Raw genomic sequence first — 24138 nt, 5'->3', positions numbered from 1 at the left:
TGTATAACGACGCCTTGTCGCCACCTCGTGTTGTAAAACACCATTTACACTTCGCTCAGGTAAAAAACAACAACAACACGTACATTTGTTTTTAGAAGAGAGAAAAATAATCGATTGTAGCTATGTAGATAGCTAAATGACAATCATATTATTATGAATCAACAGTGTGTGCATTTAGTTCTCGACAGAGATGAAAAGTAGGTAACATTTTATACAGGCACTTTTAGAGCACCCTTGCGGACTTCCGTCAACGTGTTTAAAGACCCCATCATGTCCATGCTTGCAGAACGTAAGTGCTACTTCGAATGTTTTAGCCAAAATATTGTGTTTCATACATTAGAGAAACAAAAATACTTGGGTGTGTCATGTTGTCTGAAGAAGTCAACATCGATTTAGTGCAAGTTATGTACTGAGGCACTTTTAAAGACATGTGCGGTTCGAAAGTCTGTCGGGCTAGCTAGCATAATGCTAACCACAATCACATTTTATTACCGGTAACTAGCAAGTTACTAGTAAACCTCAACTAGCTAAACAACTTGACAACCTAAGTTAATAAATAACATTTTTTTAGGGCCAAATATGTTGGTATATTTACGGTGTCTTGTCTCGTTTCTGATCATTACCAATGTGATTAGTTATATAATGTTGCGACCTTTTGACAGACAGTTAATTAACGTTACCCAGCTAACTAGTTCTGGTCGAGAATGTTGCTTTTTCCCCTGATGTTGTTTAGTGACTGGTTTTAATATACTACCGTTACTCGCCGGAGTAAATATATTTTACTTGATTGAGTGCTGACTAACTTGTCTTTGTTGGCAATTTCTGAAGTTCAAGTGGTCAAAAGCAGTTTGTTTCGGGTTTACCGGTAAACTACCTCTGGGTCCATGCGAATGCATCCGATGATAACGTTAGTGGGCAAATCCGCCGCAAAAGCATGGATCAGATCTACAAGCGAGACCGATTTAGTTTTCTGTACGCTACGTGCCGCCGCTGTGTCCTTAATAACCAAGGCACTTTACCCCTCTAACTGCTCCCAGCCTGTGACTAGTGTTGTCAGGTTGGGTACTGTTGACAGCCTAAAATGTCCGTGCAAATGAACCAATAAAGTAGGTATTGTGTTATTTTTAAAATTCTAATATGGTTTGTTGTTTTTAGCCCGGAGAAAACAGAAGTGGTCTGTTGACCCGCGGAACAGCGCGTGGAGTAAAGACGAGTCCAAGTTCGGCCAGAAGATGCTGGAGCGAATGGGCTGGTCCAAGGGAAAGGTACTGTGGGTTTTGTCTTAGCAAACCACTGATAAACTAACAGTATACTAGTGACGGTATGCCACTGTAGCTCTATCTCAAGACAATTAGTCTTCCTGGGCTTCCCTTCTTGCATCCTCTCTCCTCGCTTCCTTTTCAACTGTATTGGAGGAGAAGGTCCAAGGTCCCACCCTCTCCAATTCGTTTGGAAAAGGAGAGAGGAATCGAGGCGATACAAATTGAAGAGCCTGTATCTAACTGTTTTGGCGTCATTCGGAATGACATGTTCATCTGTCTCTACCAGGGCCTGGGGAGAACTGAGCAGGGCTCCACAGAACACATCAAAGTCAAAGTGAAGAACAACCAGCTAGGGCTGGGAACCACTGCCAGCCACGAGGTGAGTGGACAACTGGGTTGTGTTCATTAAGGCACACTGTCAACAAAATGTTTTTCAACAGAAAACGAAAATGATCATTATCAAGTTCAGGTTTCCCGTTTCAGTCAGTTTTTCTTCTTAGTTATTTTGGTTTCTAGTTGATGCGACCCAGAATACTCAAGACTGCAGTGATGTACAGTGTTTTATCAAGGAATGTGTCCTCCCAAGTTATGTCCTAGTTTTGATCTAATTTGTTTTGTTTCCAGGACAACTGGATCGCCCATCAGGATGACTTTAACCAGCTCCTGGCAGACCTCAACAACTGCCATGGTCAAAACACTGCCAATGGTAAATACCCAGACAAACAGAAGGACAGAATAATATACAACGTGCATTACTCTGTTCATAAACTCACTCGTCATATATGCGTGACTGACCCACTAGGTGGTGCTGTTGTACCATTCAGGGGAAGGTAGTGGCCCACATTTAGCAGATGTGATTGCGATTGTAGCAAAATGCTTGTGTTCCTAGCGCCAACGGTGCAGTAATATCTAACGATTCACAACAATTAAGAAATGTATAAATATTAGGACTAGCAATGTCAGTCCAGAGAGAGTGTGTGTACGTGTTGGAATGTATAGACTAGAGGTCGACCCATTATGATTTTTCAACGCCGATACCGATTATTGGAGGACCAAAAAAAAGCTGATACCGATTAATTACCGATTTAATCGGCCGATTTAAAAAATAAATAAAATATATATATTTATATTTTTAAAGGTATTTGTAATAATGACAATTACAACAATACTGAATGAACACTTATTTTAACTTAATATAATACATAAATAAAATCAATTTAGCCTCAAATAAATAATGAAACATGTTCAATTTGGTTTAAATAATGCAAAAACACAGTGTTGGAGAAGAAAGTAAAAGTGCAATATGTGCTATGTAAGAAAGCTAACGTTTCAGTTCCTTGCTCAGAACATGAGAACAAAGCTGGTGGTTCCTTTTTAACATGAGTCTTCAATATTCCCAGGTAAGAAGTTTTAGGTAGTAGTTATAGCACTATTTCTCTCTCTACCATTTGTATTTCATTAACCTTTGACTATGGATGTTCTTATAGGCACTTTTTAGTATTGCCAGTGTAACAGTATAGCTTCCGTCCCTCTCCTCGCTCCTCCCTGGGCTCGAACCAGGAACACATCGACAACAGCCACCCTCGAAGCAGCGTTACCCATGCAGAGCAAAGGGAACTACTCCAAGTCTCAGAGCGAGTGGCGTTTGAAACGCTATTAGCATGCACCCCACTAACTAGCCAGCCATTTCACTTCGGTTACACCAGCCTCATCTCGGGATTTGATAGGCTTGAAGTCATAAACAGTGCAATGCTTGACGCACAATGAAGAGCTGCTGGCAAAACGCAGGAAAGTGCTGTTTGAATGAATGTTTATGAGCCTGCTGGTGCCTACCCTTGCTCAGTCAGGCTGCTCTATCAAATCATAGCCTTAGTTATAACATAATAACACACAGAAATACGAGCCTTAGGTCATTAATATGGTCGAATCCGGAAACTATCATCTCGAAAATAAAATGTTTATTCTTTCAGCGAAATACAGAACCGTTCCGTATTTTATCTAATGGGTGGCATCCATAAGTCTAAATATTGCTGTTACATTGCACAACCTTCAATGTTATGTCATAATTACGTAAAACTCTGGCAAATTAGGCGGCCCAAACTGTTGCATATACACTGACTCTGCGTGCAATGAGCACAAGAGAAGTGACACAATTTCACCTGGTTTATATTGCCTGCTAACCTGGATTTATTTTAGCTAAATATGCAGGTTTAAAATTATATACTTCTGTGTGTTGATTTTAAGAAAGGCATTGATGTTTATGGTTAGGTTCACATTGGAGCAACGATACGCACCGCATCGATTATATGCAACGCAGGACACGCTAGATAAACTAGTAATATCATCAACCATGTGTAATTAGCTAGTGGTTATGATTGATTGATGTTTTTTTATAAGAGAAGTTTAATGCTAGCCAGCAACTTACCTTGGCTTCTACTGAATTCACGTAACAGGCAGGCTCCTCGTGGAGTACAATGAGAGGCAGGTGGTTTTAGCGTTGGACTAGTTAAACGTAAGGTTGCAAGATTGAATCCCCCGAGCGGACAAGGTACAAATCTGTCGTTCTGCCCCTGAACAAGGCAGTTAACCCACTGTTCCTTGGCAGTCATTGAAAATAAGATTGTGTTCTTAACTGACTTGCCTCGTTAAATAAAGGTGGAAAAAAAAATCGGCCAAATCAAGTTTCCAAAAATACAGATTTCCGATTGTTATAAAACTTGAAATCGCCCCTAAATAATCGGCCATTCCAATTAATCGCTCACCCTCTGGTATATACATTATGGACAGTATGTAGATAGAAAATGTAGTATATCTGTAGGATAGGGTAGTGTACATACAGCAATAGGCCTTGACTAGATATGTAGAGTATATACATATGAAAGGGCTCCCGAGTGGCGCAGCGGTCTAAGACACTGCATCTCAGTGCTTGAGGCGTCACTACAGGCCCTGGTTCAAATCCAGGCTGTATCACATAGGGTGGTGCACAATTGGCCCAGCGTCGTCCGGGTTTGGCCGGGGTAGGCTGTCATTGTAAATAAGAATTTGTTAACTGACTTGCCTAGTTTAAAATAAACAAATAGGGAGTAGTTACAGGGGAGAGGGGGATTTAACGTCTAATCCGAAACATGGCACCCTACACAGGGCAATGTCCCCAATCACTGCCCTGGGGCATTGGGATATTTTATTTTAGACCAGTGGAAATAGTGTCTCCTACTGTCCATCCAACACCACTTTCAGTAGCATCTGGTCTCCCATCCAGGACCAACCCTGCTTAGCTTCAGAGGCAAGCCAACCGTGTGATATACTGCTGAAAAAGTGACCAGGTGTTCCAGGATTATGTACATAGGGGGTGCTACTGTGCCTTTGTAACATTTACAAGATAGATGTAGCCCCCAGTATCATTCACTGGGAAGTAGTAGCCCACTAGGGGGTGCTATTGCACCATTCACAGAAAGGTGGTTGAGGTTAAATGTCGCTGTAAGACAATGGGGCTATTGGTTTTCAATCCACTTTTAACTGGTCAGTTGGGGTGCAGAGATGGATGAGAAGAGTGAGATTGTAGATTCCTTGGCACATGTTGACACCATTCATTACATAAAATAGTTAATGTAAGCCATATTTAGCATACATGTGTATCTAAAGCCACGTACAGAAGCTAGTGTAGTTATGGTTGGTTAGACAAGCTCGAATGGTCGGCCAAAATGTAGATTTCCGTCTAAATAGACATACTCAAACAAATGTATTTTTCACGAGATATAAACAACTGGTATAGACTGGTAATGTTGCGTAGTTTTATAAAGTTCTGGAACTTTCTGGTAAGAAGAGGTGTAAATTGCTGAGGTGTCGTCACAAGCTCAAGTATACAGTACAAATATTATGAAAATAAAAAAAATTGTGAGATTATTTTTTTTTCTCCCCTACTCAATAAAAGTGGCAATAGGGCTTGAAATGACAAATGCTTAAAAAAAAAATATATATATATATATATACATATATACACTTAGTTGGCACTTTTTCATATTCTGACAACATAGAAGAAAATTCTATAAGTCCGCTGAGCGGCACAGAAACACTTTTTAAATGTCTGCAAACTCATTACAGCTTTAATCACAAAGTGCTTTCGTACGTATGTGACCATGTGTTTCAATCCCATAAAATGACTTAGTATTTATTTTCTTCCCGTTGGCAGCTCCTAAATCTGACCGAGAACATCTCATTAAGATGAAACTACCACTTCTCCTGTTTTCGTATGGTCTTTGCAAGCGCCACTGAGAGTTTCAGAGCAGACAGATGGGTCTTACTGGTGTTACAAGGACCGGGCCTCTACGATGTTCACAGAGCACTTTGTACACCAAGATGTCAGTCAGAACCACTCAAAGTCCGGTAGCAGCGTAGCCTAGTGGTTAGAGCGTTGGACTTGTAAACGAAAGGTTGTCAGATCGAATCCCCGAGCTGACAAGGTACAAATCTGTCGTTCTGCCCCTGAACAACGCAGTTAACCCACTGTTCCCCGGTAGGCCGTCATTGAAAATAAGAATTTGTTCTTAACGGACTTGTCTGGTTAAATAAAGGTAAAATGAAAGAAAAATAAATGTAGGAGACCTAACATCTAAGAGGTTTTAAAGGTTTTGATCGTCATGGTTTTGTTTGTAGATGCCCCACCAGTGGAGAAACAGCAGGAGAAGTCCTTCAGCCTGGAGGAGAAGGCAAAGACGTCCAGGAAGAGGGTCCACTACATGAAGTTCACCAAAGGTTTTTATCAAATGTTTTATTTAAGCAGAGAAGTCACATTGAGATGGACATGGTTACATCTGAAAAGGCATCCGAGTGAAAACACTGACGGAGTGGAGTTTTCACCTCTGTTGTCTCCCTTCCCCATAGGGTCCTGGTCTGAAGTAGTGCACTATGTAGGGAATAGGGTGCCACGGGGCCCTGGTCTGAAGTAGTGCACTATGTAGGGAATAGGGTCCTTGTCTGAAGTAGTGCACTATATAGGGAATAGGGCTCTGGTCTAAAGTAGTGTATTATGTAGGGAATAGGACTCTGGTCTAAAGTAGTGCACTCTATAGGGCCCTGGTCTAAAGTAGTGCACTCTATAGGGCCCTGGTCTAAAGTAGTGCACTCTATAGGGCCCTGGTCTAAAGTAGTGCACTCTATAGGGCCCTGGTCTAAAGTAGTGCACTCTATAGGGCTCTGGTCTAAAGTAGTGCACTCTATAGGGCTCTGGTCTAAAGTAGTGCACTCTATAGGGCCCTGGTCTAAAGTAGTGCACTCTATAGGGCCCTGGTCTAAAGTAGTGCACTCTATAGGGCTCTGGTCTAAAGTAGTGCACTCTATAGGGCTCTGGTCTAAAGTAGTGCACTCTATAGGGCCCTGGTCTAAAGTAGTGCACTATGTAGGGACTGATAGTTTCGTTGGGGTTGTTCGGCATTCAGAATGACTTGTAGATCAATGACCCGGCAACATAATTAAACGACATGCTTATTAGTTCAACACGGAAGGAGAGGAGACAGTGGTCCCAAAAGATCAGAGGTATTTTCAGGTAGAAAGAAAGTCATCTGAGAATGCTTTGGTGGATTTCCTGTTCCGGTTTTAGATCGGTTTCGTGTCCGGCAGACCGATACACACGTCTTTTAACAGTTGAACAGGAAACCGAAGCGTAACGTTATACAACCCAACATATTATTCTGACATTAACGCAATTTTCCAAACGTGTCCAGGCGCCAGTTATTTATCTGGACTTTATCTTTCGTGTTGTATTAAATACGTAGAAATACAGTGAATAGAACTGACAAATCATTGACTTGAATGGGGGGAGGGGGTTCTATTCATTCCATTTCTTTGCATTTTATCCGTTTCGATATCTATTCGTATTTCGGCTAACTTAAACTGATCAGATGTCCGAAAGATGCAGGTTCTCAGAAGAATGACAACTCGCATTTCTTAACAGTCCCGACCTTACAAAAACTATTTTTTATTTATTTATCAGACCAAAACATTGATAACATCTGAACACTGTTTTGAGCCCCTGCCAAGGAGTTTGAGGGCGGGGGGTGGGGTTGGGGCGGGCGGAGTGGGACACTTTATTGAAGTAGTGAAAGAGCAAAGGCACGTTTGCGTCGGGATAAGAAGACCAAACGGCTAAGATAAATAAACATCTGCTGGACCTGCCGCTACCACGCCTCTGGGTTCCCAGACGGTTTTCCAGGCTCAAAGCCTTCAGGAGCAACTAGCCCACCCCCTCGCGTCTCTCGTGCCTCGCCCAACCATCTCAGGCCCCAGTCCAGTCATGTTCCTACAGCTACCTCCCCTCAAGTTGGCTGTCTCAGGCTCCAGTCCAGTCAAGTTCCTACAGCTACCCCCCCCCCCCCTAGACAGCTGTCTCAGGCCCCAGTCCAGTCAAGTTCCTACAGCTACCCCCCCCCTAGACAGCTGTCTCAGGCCCCAGTCCAGTCATGTTCCTACAGCTACCCCCCCTCCTCCAGCTACCTCCCCTCCAGTTGGCCGTCTCAGGCCCCAGTCCAGTCATGTTCCTACAGCTACCCCCCTAGACAGCTGTCTCAGGCCCCAGTCCAGTCAAGTTCCTACAGCTACCCCCCCCCCTAGACAGCTGTCTCAGGCCCCAGTCCAGTCATGTTCCTGCAGCTACCCCCCCTCCCCTCCAGTTGGCCGTCTCAGGCCCCAGTCCAGTCATGTTCCTCCAGCTACCCCCTCCCCTCCAGTTGGCTGTCTCAGGCCCCAGTCCAGTCATGTTCCTCCAGCTACCCCCCCCTCCCCTCCAGTTGGCTGTCTCAGGCCCCAGTCCAGTCATGTTCCTCCAGCTACCCCCCCCTCCCAGCTACCTCCCCTCCAGTTGGCCGTCTCAGGCCCCAGTCCAGTCATGTTCCTACAGCTACCCCCCCTCCTCCAGCTACCTCCCCTCCAGTTGGCCGTCTCAGGCCCCAGTCCAGTCATGTTCCTACAGCTACCCCCCTCCCCTCCAGTTGGCCGTCTCAGGCCCCAGTCCAGTCATGTTCCTACAGCTACCCCCCTCCTCCAGCTACCTCCCCTCCAGTTGGCCGTCTCAGGCCCCAGTCCAGTCATGTTCCTCCAGCTACCCCCTCCTCCAGCTACCTCCCCTCCAGTTGGCCGTCTCAGGCCCCAGTCCAGTCATGTTCCTACAGCTACCCCCCTAGACAGCTGTCTCAGGCCCCAGTCCAGTCATGTTCCTACAGCTACCCCCCCCCTCCAGCTACCTCCCCTCCAGTTGGCCGTCTCAGGCCCCAGTCCAGTCATGTTCCTCCAGCTGTATCCTCTTCCTCCAGCAGGCTCCTGATAACACTGGTTATTTATTGCTTTAAACCTTTTCCCCTACTGTCCTGGCTTTCAAAGCCTCCATCAGGCCTGCTCTCAAGACACACACGCTAAACACTCCTGTGAGCGTGTCTGCGAGTGCGAGCGTGTCTGCGAGTGCGAGCGTGTCTGCGAGCGTGTCTGCGGACCAGCTAAGCTAGTTTGCAACGACGCTGGTCCCAGATTTGTGACAACGTTATCTAAACCTGTATATTTTCGACCGAGGCCGATGCCAGGAAGTAAAAGCAGGAAGTGCACCCTTCCATCCGTGCTGTGATTTGTTCAGTCAGCTCAACTGACACTACAAACAAAATGCATTCCGTTGCATGAGCCGCATCATTTGAATGAACATTCCAAAATGCATTCCGCTGCATGAGCCGCATCATTTGAATGAACATTCCAAAATGCATTCCGCTGCATGAGCCGCATCATTTGAATGAACATTCCGCTGCATGAGCCGCATCATTTGAATGAACATTCCGCTGCATGAGCCGCATCATTTGAATGAACATTCCAAAATGACCCTGGAAGTGATTGCATCACAATACAAGGCAGCCATTGGGAATGTGCCCATGAGTTCCACCAGTCAAATTGCCACGGTGAGAGCTAGGTCGCTAATATACAGGTCAACACAACGTTGTCACAAATCTGGAACCAGCGCCGTTGATAACCACCAGTAAAGTCGCTAACGAGGCGTGTTCCTATAAGAGCAAGAGGGGGAAGCAGTGCATAATCATTTTTAAGCAGAATGTTTGTAATGATTTGTCATATTAAAGACTTAAAAGACCATCGAAGCCATCCATCCAACCTATTTATTCAGATCTGGCAGTTCAAAGACAATCCATTGGGCCTAGTTATTGTTCATTAGCAACCTACTTGTAGTTTCTGTGCCTTTTTTTTTTTATTTGACCTAAAACTAGAACTGTCTTTTGGGTGTCATGGGAATGTAACATATATATATATATATTTTTTTTTTAAGCTGCAATAAAGCTGCAGTATTTTAAAGCTGCCACCCGACAGTAAAGTGAACAGCTGTTGTATTTATCATGGATCCACATTAAGCGGCTACTCTTCCTGGAGTCCAGCAAAATTAAGGTTTTTCTAGAGGGTTTTGACGTCTCACACATTACGAAAAGGATAGTCCAAAACTGTACAGGCTAAAAATATATATATATTTTTAAATTGAACCTTTTATTTAACTAGGCATGTCAGTTAAGAAAAACATCTTATTTACAATGACAGCCTACCGGTGAACAGTGGGTTAACTGCCTTGTTCAGGGGCAGAACGACAGATTTTTACCTTGTCAGCTCGGGGGATTCTATCCAGCAACCTTTCAGTTAGAAGCCCGACGCTCTAACCACTAGACTACCTGCCTCCTCTAACCACTAGACTACCTGCCTCCTCTAACCACTAGACTACCTGCCTCCTCTAACCACTAGACTACCTGCCTCCTCTAACCACTAGACTACCTGCCTCCTCTAACCACTAGACTACCTGCCTCCTCTAACCACTAGACTACCTGCCTCCTCTAACCACTAGACTACCTGCCTCCTCTAACCACTAGACTACCTGCCTCCTCTAACCACTAGACTACCTGCCTCCTCTAACCACTAGACTACCTGCCTCCTCTAACCACTAGGCTACCTGCCTCCTCTAACCACTAGGCTACCTGCCTCCTCTAACCACTAGGCTACCTGCCTCCTCTAACCACTAGGCTACCTGCCTCCTCTAACCACTAGGCTACCTGCCTCCTCTAACCACTAGGCTACCTGCCTCCTCTAACCACTAGGCTACCTGCCTCCTCTAACCACTAGGCTACCTGCCTCCTCTAACCACTAGACTACCTGCCTCCTCTAACCACTTGGCTACCTGCCTCCTCTAACCACTAGGCTACCTGCCTCCTCTAACCACTAGGCTACCTGCCTCCTCTAACCACTAGGCTACCTGCCTCCTCTAACCACTAGGCTACCTGCCTCCTCTAACCACTAGGCTACCTGCCTCCTCTAACCACTAGACTACCTGCCTCCTCTAACCACTAGACTACCTGCCTCCTCTCACCACTAGGCTACCTGCCTCCTCTAACCACTAGGCTACCTGCCTCCTCTCACCACTAGGCTACCTGCCTCCTCTAACCACTAGGCTACCTGCCTCCTCTAACCACTAGGCTACCTGCCTCCTCTAACCACTAGGCTACCTGCCTCCTCTAACCACTAGGCTACCTGCCTCCTCTAACCACTAGGCTACCTGCCTCCTCTAACCACTAGGCTACCTGCCTCCTCTAACCACTAGGCTACCTGCCTCCTCTAACCACTAGGCTACCTGCCTCCTCTAACCACTAGGCTACCTGCCTCCTCTAACCACTAGGCTACCTGCCTCCTCTAACCACTAGGCTACCTGCCTCCTCTAACCACTAGGCTACCTGCCTCCTCTAACCACTAGGCTACCTGCCTCCTCTAACCACTAGGCTACCTGCCTCCGCTAGCCACTAGGCTACCTGCCTTCTCTAGCCACTAGGCTACCTGCCTCCTCTAACCACTAGGCTACCTGCCTCTTCTAACCACTAGGCTACCTGCCTCCTGTAACCACTAGGCTATCTGCCTACTCTAACCACTAGGCTACCTGCCTCCTCTAGCCACTAGGCTACCTGCCTTCTCTGGCCACTAGGCTACCTGCCTCCCTCCTCTAACCACTAGGCTACCTGCCTCCTCTAACCACTAGGCTCCCTCCCTCCTCTAACCACTAGGCTACCTGCCTCCTCTAACCACTAGGCTACCGGCCCCCTCTAACCACTAGGCTACCTGCCTCCTTCCACTAACCACTAGGCTACATGCCTCCTCTAACCACGAGGCTACCTGCCTCCTCTAACCACTAGGCTACCTGCCTCCTCTAACCACTAGGCTACCTGCCTCCTCTAACCACTAGGCTACCTGCCTCCTCTAACCACTAGGCTACCTGCCTCCTCTAACCACTAGGCTACCTGCCTCCTCTAACCACTAGGCTACCTGCCTCCTCTAACCACTAGGCTACCTGCCTCCTCTAACCACTAGGCTACCTGCCTCCTCTAACCACTAGGCTACCTGCCTCCTCTAACCACTAGGCTACCTGCCTCCTCTAACCACTAGGCTACCTGCCTCCTCTAACCACTAGGCTACCTGCCTCCTCTAACCACTAGGCTACCTGCCTCCTCTAACCACTAGGCTACCTGCCTCCTCTAACCACTAGGCTACCTGCCTCCTCTAACCACTAGGCTACCTGCCTCCTCTAACCACTAGGCTACCTGCCTCCTCTAACCACTAGGCTACCTGCCTCCTCTAACCACTAGGCTACCTGCCTCCTCTAACCACCAGGCTACCTGCCTCCTCTAACCACTAGGCTACCTGCCTCCTCTAACCACTAGGCTACCTGCCTCCTCTAACCACTAGGCTACCTGCCTCCTCTAACCACTAGGCTACCTGCCTCCTCTAACCACCAGGCTACCTGCCTCCTCTAACCACCAGGCTACCTGCCTCCTCTAACCACCAGGCTACCTGTCTCCTCTAACCACCAGGCTACCTGCCTCCTCTAACCACCAGGCTACCTGCCTCCTCTAACCACCAGGCTACCTGCCTCCTCTAACCACTAGGCTACCTGCCTCCTCTAACCACTAGGCTACCTGCCTCCTCTAACCACTAGGCTACCTGCCTCCTCTAACCACTAGGCTACCTGCCTCCTCTAACCACTAGGCTACCTGCCTCCTCTAACCACTAGGCTACCTGCCTCCTCTAACCACTAGGCTACCTGCCTCCTCTAACCACTAGGCTACCTGCCTCCTCTAACCACTAGGCTACCTGCCTCCTCTAACCACTAGGCTACCTGCCTCCTCTAACCACTAGGCTACCTGCCTCCTCTAACCACTAGGCTACCTGCCTCCTCTAACCACTAGGCTACCTGCCTCCTCTAACCACTAGGCTACCTGCCTCCTCTAACCACTAGGCTACCTGCCTCCTCTAACCACTAGGCTACCTGCCTCCTCTAACCACTAGGCTACCTGCCTCCTCTAACCACTAGGCTACCTGCCTCCTCTAACCACTAGGCTACCTGCCTCCTCTAACCACTAGGCTACCTGCCTCCTCTAACCACTAGGCTACCTGCCTCCTCTAACCACTAGGCTACCTGCCTCCTCTAACCACTAGGCTACCTGCCTCCTCTAACCACTAGGCTACCTGCCTCCTCTAACCACTAGGCTACCTGCCTCCTCTAACCACTAGGCTACCTGCCTCCTCTAACCACTAGGCTACCTGCCTCCTCTAACCACTAGGCTACCTGCCTCCTCTAACCACTAGGCTACCTGCCTCCTCTAACCACCTGGCTACCTGCCTCCTCTAACCACCTGGCTACCTGCCTCCTCTAACCACCAGGCTACCTGTCTCCTCTAACCACCAGGCTACCTGTCTCCTCTAACCACCAGGCTACCTGCCTCCTCTAACCACCAGGCTACCTGCCTCCTCTAACCACCAGGCTACCTGCCTCCTCTAACCACCAGGCTACCTGCCTCCTCTAACCACCAGGCTACCTGCCTCCTCTAACCACCAGGCTACCTGCCTCCTCTAAAAAAATATAGGCCTATAGCATGTTCAAAAGCTAAACATCTGTATTTCCTTGTAATTCATTTTTTTTCAATGGCTTCGCTTGTGTCCTCGCCAGCTAGGGCAAAGCAGCACGTTGCCTCGTTCCACTGTTATGGTCTTGTGTCCTCGCCAGCTAGGGCGGAGCAGCACTTTGCCTCGTTCCACTGTTATGGTCTTGTGTCCTCGCCAGCTAGGGCGAAGCAGCACGTTGCCTCGTTCCACTGTTATGGTCTTGTGTCCTCGCCAGCTAGGGCGAAGCAGCACGTTGCCTCGTTCCACTGTTACGGTCTTGTGTCCTCGCCAGCTAGGGCGAAGCAGCACGTTGCATCGTTCCACTGTTATGGTCTTGTGTCCTCGCCAGCTTGGGCGAAGCAGCACGTTGCATCATTCCACTGTTATGGTCTTGTGTCCTCGCCAGCTAGGGCGAAGCAGCACGTTGCCTCTTTCCACTGTTATGGTCTTGTGTCCTCGCCAGCTAGGGCGAAGCACCACGTTGCCTCGTTCCACTGTTATGGTCTTGTGTCCTCGCCAGCTTGGGCGAAGCAGCACGTTGCATCATTCCACTGTTATGGTCTTGTCCTCGCCAGCTTGGGCGAAGCAGCACGTTGCATCATTCCACTGTTATGGTCTTGTGAGTCACTGATGCATCTTTTTTTTGGAATGAAAATGGGAACCAATGGGAGAGATGGAAAAATACTATGATATTTTCATCAACCAAACGGACTTACATTCTCATTCATAATTATCAAGACATGAGGAGAGTATCAAAAATAGTTTTAAAAGATGCCCTTTGACTTTAAGCTGATCCTCGGATAGATCTTTAATGGAATAGCCTACACAGTCAACTTACAATGTGGTATTCTGTTCTTTTGTAATGGCCTACATTGTCCGTATTATAATGAGACTAAATGAAACGACATAGGACAAATGGATTTTGTAATGTTGTCCTATATTACATTTACTTAGACTGTTAAAATGGCAGACATTTTATATAAACGTTGGATTTGCGTGGTCCAAATTTTCGGTTTATAGATGTTTTCTGTTGGTAAGCCTACCCATGTCTCTCCTCCAATGGGAAAGCCTGCTCTCTCCTCCAGTGGGAAAGCCTGCTCTCTCCTCCAGTGGGAAAGCCTGCTCTCTCCTCCAATGGGAAAGCCTGCTCTCTCCTCCACTGGAAAAGCCTGCTCTCTCCTCCAATGGGAAAGCCTGCTCTCTCCTCCAATGGGAAAGCCTGCTCTCTCCTCCAATGGGAAAGCCTGCTCTCTCCTCCAATGGGAAAGCCTGCTCTCTCCTCCAATGGGAAAGCCTGCTCTCTCCTCCAATGGGAAAGCCTGCTCTCTCCTCCAATGGGAAAGCCTGCTCTCTCCTCCAATGGGAAAGCCTGCTCTCTCCTCCAATGGGAAAGCCTGCTCTCTCCTCCAATGGGAAAGCCTGCTCACTGATGTCAATACCGAAGCGGATAATTGTGCCTTGATTTGAATCTGGAGTTCTGTGAATAATGATGACTGAGAGCCCAGTGTGGCCCAGTAGAGCCCTTTAGTCAGAGGCTGTCGGTACCTTTCTGTCTTTATATAAATCACAACGGTTCCATTTTCGAATAATTTGACAGTCGGTTTTAACTGAAACGTCGAGCCTTTTACCAGATGTTTTCCCCACCACATTAAATGTTTCATTTTCAGAACTTTAAATTTATTTTATTTTACCTTTATTTAACTAGGCAAGTGATTTAAGAACATATTCTTATTTTCAATGACGGCCTGGGAACAGTGGGTTAACTGCCTGTTCAGGGGCAGAACGACAGATTTGTACCTTGTCAGGTCGGGGGTTTGAACTTGCAACCTTCTGGTTACTAGTCCAACGCTCTAACCACTCTGCCGCCCCGACCAAATTATATATATATAGATATCTATATATTATTTATATATATATATCTATATATTATCTATATTTATATATATATATATATATATATATATATATATAATTGGTCATATAAAGAACAGCTATACATGATTTAATGAAAAGCAGCAAACATGTTGTTTCACGTTCTTTAATAAAAGAGTCAGACAACAGGCTAAACAGCTGCCTTCACAGTTCCCCTTCACAGTTCCCCTGCCAAATCGGCCGACAAGAAAAGTCAACTTATCTCGACGAAGTTGATTGCGTAAGGGGGGTCTGTGCACCACTTTGTACCTTCCCTTTTGCTTGACAAAAAAACGCGTGTGAGACCTAGACTAAAATCACGCCCTATTTCCCCTACGTAGTACACTGCTTTTGGGCCTATGAGCCCTGCCCTGGTCAACGAATGATCACTGTAATAGGGCAAAGGGTGCTATTTGGGACGTAGCCCCTTAGTTGAGATAAAGAAAAAGATTTATCGTTTTCTATTTTTGCACTCCCTTTCTAAATGTTTCAACATCATGGCAGGATCTATCGTTAGGCAGCTACTGCAGGTTGCCAAGGAAGTGTTATGGAATACCTAGTGGGTGCCAAGGTCACTGTCGATATGGAAACAGCTGAGTGCCAATCAGAGTGACTCCTGCCAAAAAAAACAAAAAAAAAACCAGATTAGCCAATCACCATCGCTTTAAACCACTCAGCCAATCACCATGGCTTTAAACCACTCAGCCAATCACCATGGCTTTAAACCACTCAGCCAATCACCACGGGTTCACCCCCAGACAGATGGACTAATCTGACAACTAACAAATGAATGGCCAGATGAAGAGAAGTCTTTTATTTAACGAGGCAAGTCAGTTAAGATCAAATTCTTATTTATAACGACGGCCTATCAACTGCCTGTTCAGAGGGCAGAACGACAGATTTGTACCTTGTCAGCTCGGAGATTCGATCCAGCAACCTTCCGGTTACTAGCTCAATGCTCTCACCACTAGGCTACCTCCCAAATGGCATCCCGCTAACACCTTACATGGGGAATAGGGTGTGATTTAGGATGGTTGTCACATGAAGACAGTGTGCGGCTGGAGAGAGTTGTGTTCTTTTAATAAGGATTCCTTTAATTTAATTAATGAGCCACAGAATCCAGTAGGCCTGGGAATTTCCAGGGAGCTCACGATACTTGGCGATACGATATGTATTGCGATTCGATGTTCCAAACATATTGCTTACCATTTGTCTTCTGCAGAGGGACGAGAGCCATGAGAAAATGAGTCGACAATCATGGAAATGAAAGTGCTTGAAAACGAATTGGTTTCCTAATTTAAAAATAAATAAATTATAATTAAATAAAAAATCCTCTGGCCTCCATTGATTTCCCTTTCCTAATTCTAATTCCTACAAGGGTTAAACTCCAAGAACTTTTGAACGGATTACAATCGAGACATGAGGTTTGGACCATTTTGGTTTTCGTAGAGGATTATTTCTAAACATTATTATTGGACACACTACTTTGCTACGCATCCGTGGGGTTTAAGGAGCATACGTGGGTATACAGCGTATAGCCTCCACTACAACACTGTGTCTCTGTCAACTAGGCAGCCAGGCCAGGTGAAGCCAGGCCAGGCCAGGTGAAGCCAGGCCAGGCCAGGTGAAGCCAGGCCAGGCCAGGTGAAGCCAGGCCAGGCCAGGTGAAGCCAGGCCAGGCCAGGTGAAGCCAGGCCAGGCCAGGTGAAGCCAGGCCAGGCCAGGTGAAGCCAGGCCAGGCCAGGTGAAGCCAGGTCAGGTGAGGCCAAGTGAAGCCAGGTCAGGTGAAGCCAGGCCAGGTGAAGCCAGGCCAGGTCAGGCGAAGCCAGGCCAGGTCAGGCGAAGCCAGGTCAGGTGAGGCCAAGTGAAGCCAGGCCAGGTGAAGCCAGGCCAGGCCAGGTGAAGCCAGGCCAGGCCAGGTGAAGCCAGGCCAGGCCAGGTGAAGCCAGGCCAGGCCAGGTGAAGCCAGGCCAGGCCAGGTGAAGCCAGGCCAGGCCAGGTGAAGCCAGGTCAGGTCAGGTGAATCCAGGTCAGGTGAGGCCAAGTGAAGCCAGGTCAGGTGAAGCCAGGCTAAGTGAGGTCAGTATTGCAGTTACACTCTCATATCAGTCACCTCCACAGCCTGACAGCTGATAAATGGTTGGACAGATGATAAAAGTGGGTTACTGGTTTATGCTGTGGGGTCGGACACACTAGGCCTGGAGCTGGAGTGTGTCCTAAATGGCCTGTGCAGCAGAGAGCCTGGGTCTGGGAGGAGGAGAGGAGTGGCCTTTCTCAGCTAACGAAGGCCATCAATCCCCAACCAGGACAAGACATCAACAACAACAGATCGGAGAGACAGCTTTTTGAAGCCAGGGAGTGTAGTCATAAAGAATCTCTCCGTAGCCTGTGGGCTCAGATACACTGTGCCTGGATGTGAGTGGAGGCTGGGTTTATATAGCAGAGACGCGCCAGTACCTTTCCTCACAAATGAAACGAAGGCCATCGATCCTGAACACTGGGTTGAACCGTGAGGGAGAGCAGTCCAGCTCAGCCAGGACAGGGCATCAACAACAGACCAGCAAGATAGGTTTTGCTACTGTAGGCAGCGTTAGCTAGCGCTAGTTCAGTTGTAACTGCTGGTATTTTTCATCCTATAGATTGTTCTCCATCTTTTTAAATAGAGAGCTTTTTTTTCTCCATGAATGTGAACAGTATGTTTGGAACATCACATTTAAAATCACAGTAACGAATCACACTACATATAGAATCACACTGCATATAGAATCACACTGCATATAGAATCATGAGAATCACACTACATATAGAATCACACTACATATAGAATCACGATAATCACACTGCATATAGAATCACGATAATCACACTGCATATAGAATCACGATAATCACACTGCATATAGAATCACGATAATCACACTGCATATAGAATCACGATAATCACACTGCATATAGAATCATGAGAATCACACTACATATAGAATCATGACAATCACACTGCATATAGAATCATGAGAATCACACTACATTGAGAATCACATTACATATAGAATCATGAGAATCACACTACATATAGAATCATGAGAATCACACTACATATAGAATCATGATAATCACAATACAAAAAGAATCACGAGAATCACACTGCATATAGAATCATGATAATCACAATACATATAGAATCACTAGAATCACACTGCATATAGAATCATGAGAATCACACTACATATAGACTCACGAGAATCACAATGCATATAGAATCACGAGAACCACAATGCATATAGAATCACAAAATATATATATATAGAATCACAACAATCACAATATATATAGAATCACAAGAATCACAATACATATAGAATCACAAGAATCACAATGCATATAGAATCACGAGAATCACACTACATATAGAATCATGGGAATCACACTACATATAGAATCACAATGCATATAGAATCATGAGAATCGCACTACATATAGAATCACAATATATATAGAATCATGATAATCACAATGCATATAGATTCATGAGAATCACAATACATATAGAATCACAATATATATATATAGAATCACGGGAATCACAATGCATATAGAATCGCAATACATATAGAATATCAAGAATCACACTACATATTGAATCATGAGAATCACAATGCATATAGAATCATGAGAATCACAATGCATATTGAATATCAAGAATCACACTACATATTGAATCATGAGAATCACAATGCATATAGAATCATGAGAATCACACTACATATAGAATATCAAGAATCACACTACATATAGAATCACGAGAATCACAATGCATATAGAATCACGAGAATCACAATGCATATAGAATCACAATGCATATAGAATCACGAGAATCACAATGCATATAGAATCACGAGAATCACAATGCATATAGAATCACGAGAATCACAATGCATATAGAATCACGAGAATCACAATGCATATGGAATCACGAGAATCACAATGCATATAGAATCACGAGAATCACAATGCATATAGAGTCACGAGAATCACAATGCATATAGAATCACGAGAATCACAATGCATATGCAGGACAGACAGACAGACAGACATGAAGGCAGGCAGACAGACATGAAGGCAGGCAGACACAGACATTAATGTAGGCAGACACAGACATGAATGTAGGCAGACACAGACATGAATGTAGGCAGACAGACACAGACATGAATGTAGGCAGACAGACACAGACATGAAGGCAGACAGACAGACATGAAGGCAGACAGACAGACATGAAGGCAGACAGACAGACATGAAGGCAGGCAGACACAGACATGAATGTAGGCAGACACAGACATGAATGTAGGCAGACAGACACAGACATGAAGGCAGACAGACAGACAGACATGAAGGCAGACAGACAGACAGACATGAAGGCAGACAGACAGACAGACATGAAGGCAGACAGACAGACATGAAGGCAGACAGACAGACAGACATGAAGGCAGGCAGACAGACAGACATGAAGGCAGGCAGGCAGACAGACATGAAGGCAGGCAGACAGACATGAAGGCAGACAGACAGACATGAAGGTAGACAGACATGAAGGCAGGCAGACACAGACATGAATGTAGGCAGACACAGACATGAATGTAGGCAGACAGACACAGACATGAAGGCAGACAGACAGACATGAAGGCAGACAGACAGACATGAAGGCAGGCAGACAGACAGACATGAAGGCAGGCAGACAGACAGACATGAAGGCAGGCAGACAGACAGACATGAAGGCAGACAGACAGACAGACATGAAGGCAGGCAGACAGACAGACATGAAGGCAGGCAGACAGACAGACATGAAGGCAGGCAGACAGACAGACATGCAGGCAGGCAGACAGACATGAAGGCAGGCAGACAGACATGAAGGCAGGCAGACAGACAGACAGACATGAAGGTAGGCAGACAGACAGACATGAAGGTAGGCAGACAGACAGACAGACATGAAGGTAGGCAGACAGACAGACATGAAGGTAGGCAGACAGGAAGGATAGAAGGCAGACAGGAAGGCAGGCAGGAAGGAAGGCAGACAGGAAGGAAGGCAGACAGGAAGGAAGGAAGGAAGGCAGGAAGGAAGGAAGGCAGTAAGGAAGGCAGGAAGGAAGGCAGGAAGGAAGGAAGGAAGGAAGGAAGCAGCAACCTTTTCAACTTCAGATATAAACAGCTCAACTCTTCCTAATCCATTACCTGGCCTTAACATTAAGCTGGCAATGCTTCAAACCCCTGACAAGAGGACGCTTCCACAGGCAAGGAGAAACCGGTAACATGCAAAGAGGTGTGGCTCGATGTCTGGTTCGTCGTGGCGATCCAAACTGACTGAGCATCCCAAATAGCACCATATTCTTTCTGGGCCCTTGTCAAAGTACTGCACTAAATAGGTATTAGGGTGCCATTTGGTGCAAGCTAGGTCTGTGATTGGTCGAGCTCTCTCCCCAACCCCGAGTAGCCTTGTCTGAGCCACAGCAGCCCATATGAGCCAAGCTCCTGTTTCTGTAGTGAGACAGCTTGATGTACCAGGACACCCCCTGGACAGGACACTAGTCTATCTCCTGTTTCTGTAGTGTGAGACAGCTTGATGCAGCCAGTAACAAACCCGTCAAGCATCAATTCAAGCAGGCAGGTTCGGAGTGGACCTATCACGTTTCAGAGAAGGGGTGTTTCGTAGGAGGAGCATGTGGTCCAGCCAGTGACAGGAGAGCGTCCCTCAGGTGGCCATGGCAACACACTCGGGTCAACATTCCTGCTGCACATTCTAGCTGCTGTTAAGCTTTGTGTGTGTGTGTGCACGTATGTGTGTGCATGTGTGTGTGTGTGTGTGCGTGTGCGTGTGTGTGTGTGTACGGGCACTCGTGGATTGAGCCAACTAACAAGTGGTTAGGTAACACAGCCTCAATTCTTAATTACTAAACGGTTAAATTAAATCGTTAACCAGTTGTTCCACACTTGGCAAACTGTTCATCAGACAGGAGGAGGAGGAGGAGGAAGAGGAGGAGGAAGAGGAGGAGGAGGGTAAACTCTGATGGTTCATCTGGGGTCAACAAGGTTGTCCTGAGGACTGAGGAGGAAACAACAGCATGTTGGAAGAATTGTGTGATCGTTCTTCCATCTCCGTCTGGGGGTTAATGAGTTTCTTCTTTAAGAACTGGGGTGAAAGGTCAACAACAGCAACGGGCTGTCAGGGGGGGGGCTATGGGAGAGCATCCCATGCCATGTACAAAATGGCACCCTATTCCTTTTGTAGTGCACTGATTATAATGGTTCTGATCTGATAAAGTAGTGCACTATATATTTGATTATAATGGTTCTGATCTGATAAAGTAGTGCACTATATATTTGATTATAATGGTTCTGATCTGATAAAGTAGTGCACTATATATTTGATTATAATGGTTCTGATCTGATAAAGTAGTGCACTATATATTTGATTATAATGGTTCTGATCTGATAAAGTAGTGCACTATATATTTGGACCGTGGTACTACTGTGTACTCATTCCCAATCTGTCCCCATCCTATATCCATCTCCCCGCTTTTATCTATTAGGAGCACAACGGGAGTAAATGAGGGTTTGTATTCCAAATGGTAGCCTATTCTCTACATAGTGCACTTCTTTTGACTCTATAGTGCACTATACAGAGGTTAGGGTGCCATTTGGGAGCGTTCGGGGCCTGGTGGAGAGATTAGGGTCTGGTGTTATTAGGTAGGGTCGTGTAAAGGGGGGGGGGCTGTAAATGGACATGCCAGATGGACCAAACAGAAAATAGGAAGCGACCTCTGATTTAACGTAAGAGTGGCTCCGAAAATGAAAATGGCACACTATTCTCTACGTAGTGCACTTGTTTTGACAAGATCCCCTATGGGTTATGTGCACTATGTAGGAAGTAGGGTGTCAGATGGAGGCTCGAGGAGAGAAAACAGGAAGTAGGTACTGAGTGGCGACAGGCGGCGCTCCCAAGCCAGGTGAGGTAAGGGGGGGGGGGGGGATGTCGTCGGGGGGGGGGGGGGTGTTTTCCTGACAACAGGAAAGTATCTGGTCGTATCAACGAGAATGCAGCCTGTAGCGTCTATATTTGACTTGTGTTTTTCCTCAAACGCCTTTAGCAAAACAAAACAAGAAGGGAGTCAGAAGTCAGACTAAATATCTAGAGTAATGATGGCCCTGGTAGACGTATATGCATATGAAATGTATAAAACACCTCTCCTCTCCTCTCTGTCTAATGTAATACCTCAGCCTTATAAACACCTCTCCTCTCTCTGTCTAATGTAATACCTCACCTTATAAACACCTCTCCTCTCTCTGTCTAATGTAATACCTCAGCCTTATAAACACCTCTCCTCTCTGTCTAATGTAATACCTCAGCCTTATAAACACCTCTCCTCTCTCTGTCTAATGTAATACCTCAGCCTTATAAACACCTCTCCTCTCTGTCTAATGTAATACCTCAGCCTTATAAACACCTCTCCTCTCTCTGTCTAATGTAATACCTCAGCCTTATAAACACCTCTCCTCTCTGTCTAATGTAATACCTCAGCCTTATAAACACCTCTCCTCTCTGTCTAATGTAATACCTCGGCCCTATAAACACCTCTCCTCTCTCTGTCTAATGTAATACCTCACCTTATAAACACCTCTCCTCTCTCTGTCTAATGTAATACCTCAGCCTTATAAACACCTCTCCTCTCTCTGTCTAATGTAATACCTCAGCCTTATAAACACCTCTCCTCTCTCTGTCTAATGTAATACCTCAGCCTTATAAACACCTCTCCTCTCTGTCTAATGTAATACCTCAGCCTTATAAACACCTCTCCCCTCTCTGTCTAATGTAATACCTCAGCCTTATAAACACCTCTCCTCTCCTCTCTGTCTAATGTAATACCTCAGCCTTATAAACACCTCTCCTCTCTGTCTAATGTAATACCTCACCTTATAAACACCTCTCCCCTCTCTGTCTAATGTAATACCTCAGCCTTATAAACACCTCTCCTCTCCTCTCTGTCTAATGTAATACCTCAGCCTTATAAACACCTCTCCTCTCTGTCTAATGTAATACCTCAGCCTTATAAACACCTCTCCTCTCTCTGTCTAATGTAATACCTCACCTTATAAACACCTCTCCTCTCTGTCTAATGTAATACCTCAGCCTTATAAACACCTCTCCTCTCTGTCTAATGTAATACCTCAGCTTTATAAACACCTCTCCTCTCTGTCTAATGTAATACCTCAGCCTTATAAACACCTCTCTGTCTAATGTAATACCTCGGCCTTATAAACACCTCTCCTCTCTGTCTAATGTAATACCTCAGCCTTATAAACACCTCTCCTCTCTCTGTCTAATGTAATACCTCAGCCTTATAAACACCTCTCCTCTCTCTGTCTAATGTAATACCTCAGCCTTATAAACACCTCTCCTCTCTGTCTAATGTAATACCTCAGCCTTATAAACACCTCTCCTCTCTCTGTCTAATGTAATACCTCAGCCTTATAAACACCTCTCCTCTCCTCTCTCTGTCTAATGTAATACCTCAGCCTTATAAACACCTCTCCTCTCCTCTCTCTGTCTAATGTAATACCTCAGCCTTATAAACACCTCTCCTCTCTCTGTCTAATGTAATACCTCAGCCTTTTAAACACCTCTCCTCTCTCTCTGTCTAATGTAATACCTCAGCCTTATAAAACACCTCTCCTCTCTGTCTGTAAAACTCTCTCTCTCTCTCTCTCTCTCTCTGTCTCTCTCTCTCTCTCTCTCTCTCTCTCTGTGTCTCTCTCAATTCAATATAGTTTTATTGGCATCGGAAATGTGTTGACATTGCCAAAGAAAGTGAAATAAACAAAATTGAGACGACACTCACTCTTTCTCTCTCTGTCTCTCTCTCTCTCTGTTTCTCAATTCAATTCAAGGGGCTTTATTGGCATGGGAAACGTGTTAACATTGACAAAGCAAGTGAAATAGATAATAAAAGTTAAATTAACAATACAAA

The 24138-nt window shown here is 45.8% G+C and overlaps 1 protein-coding gene across 1 annotated transcript in view; it reads left to right on the top strand.

Moving 5' to 3' along the window:
* Positions 1-244: 244 nt before the first annotated feature.
* Positions 245-24138, top strand: part of pinx1 (PIN2 (TERF1) interacting telomerase inhibitor 1) — a 60843-nt gene continuing 36949 nt past the window's right edge. Inside the window, exons 1-5 of the mRNA XM_064991758.1 lie at positions 245-289; positions 1156-1265; positions 1549-1641; positions 1887-1968; positions 5916-6014. Of these exons, the coding sequence (XP_064847830.1) occupies positions 271-289; positions 1156-1265; positions 1549-1641; positions 1887-1968; positions 5916-6014 (403 nt within the window). The 5' untranslated portion in view covers positions 245-270. The remainder of the gene's footprint in view (positions 290-1155; positions 1266-1548; positions 1642-1886; positions 1969-5915; positions 6015-24138) is intronic.

The sequence above is a fragment of the Oncorhynchus masou genome, chromosome 16 (assembly GCF_036934945.1).
Source record: "Oncorhynchus masou masou isolate Uvic2021 chromosome 16, UVic_Omas_1.1, whole genome shotgun sequence".
Taxonomy (NCBI): domain Eukaryota; kingdom Metazoa; phylum Chordata; class Actinopteri; order Salmoniformes; family Salmonidae; genus Oncorhynchus; species Oncorhynchus masou.
This window is presented reverse-complemented; position numbering and strand designations above follow the sequence as displayed.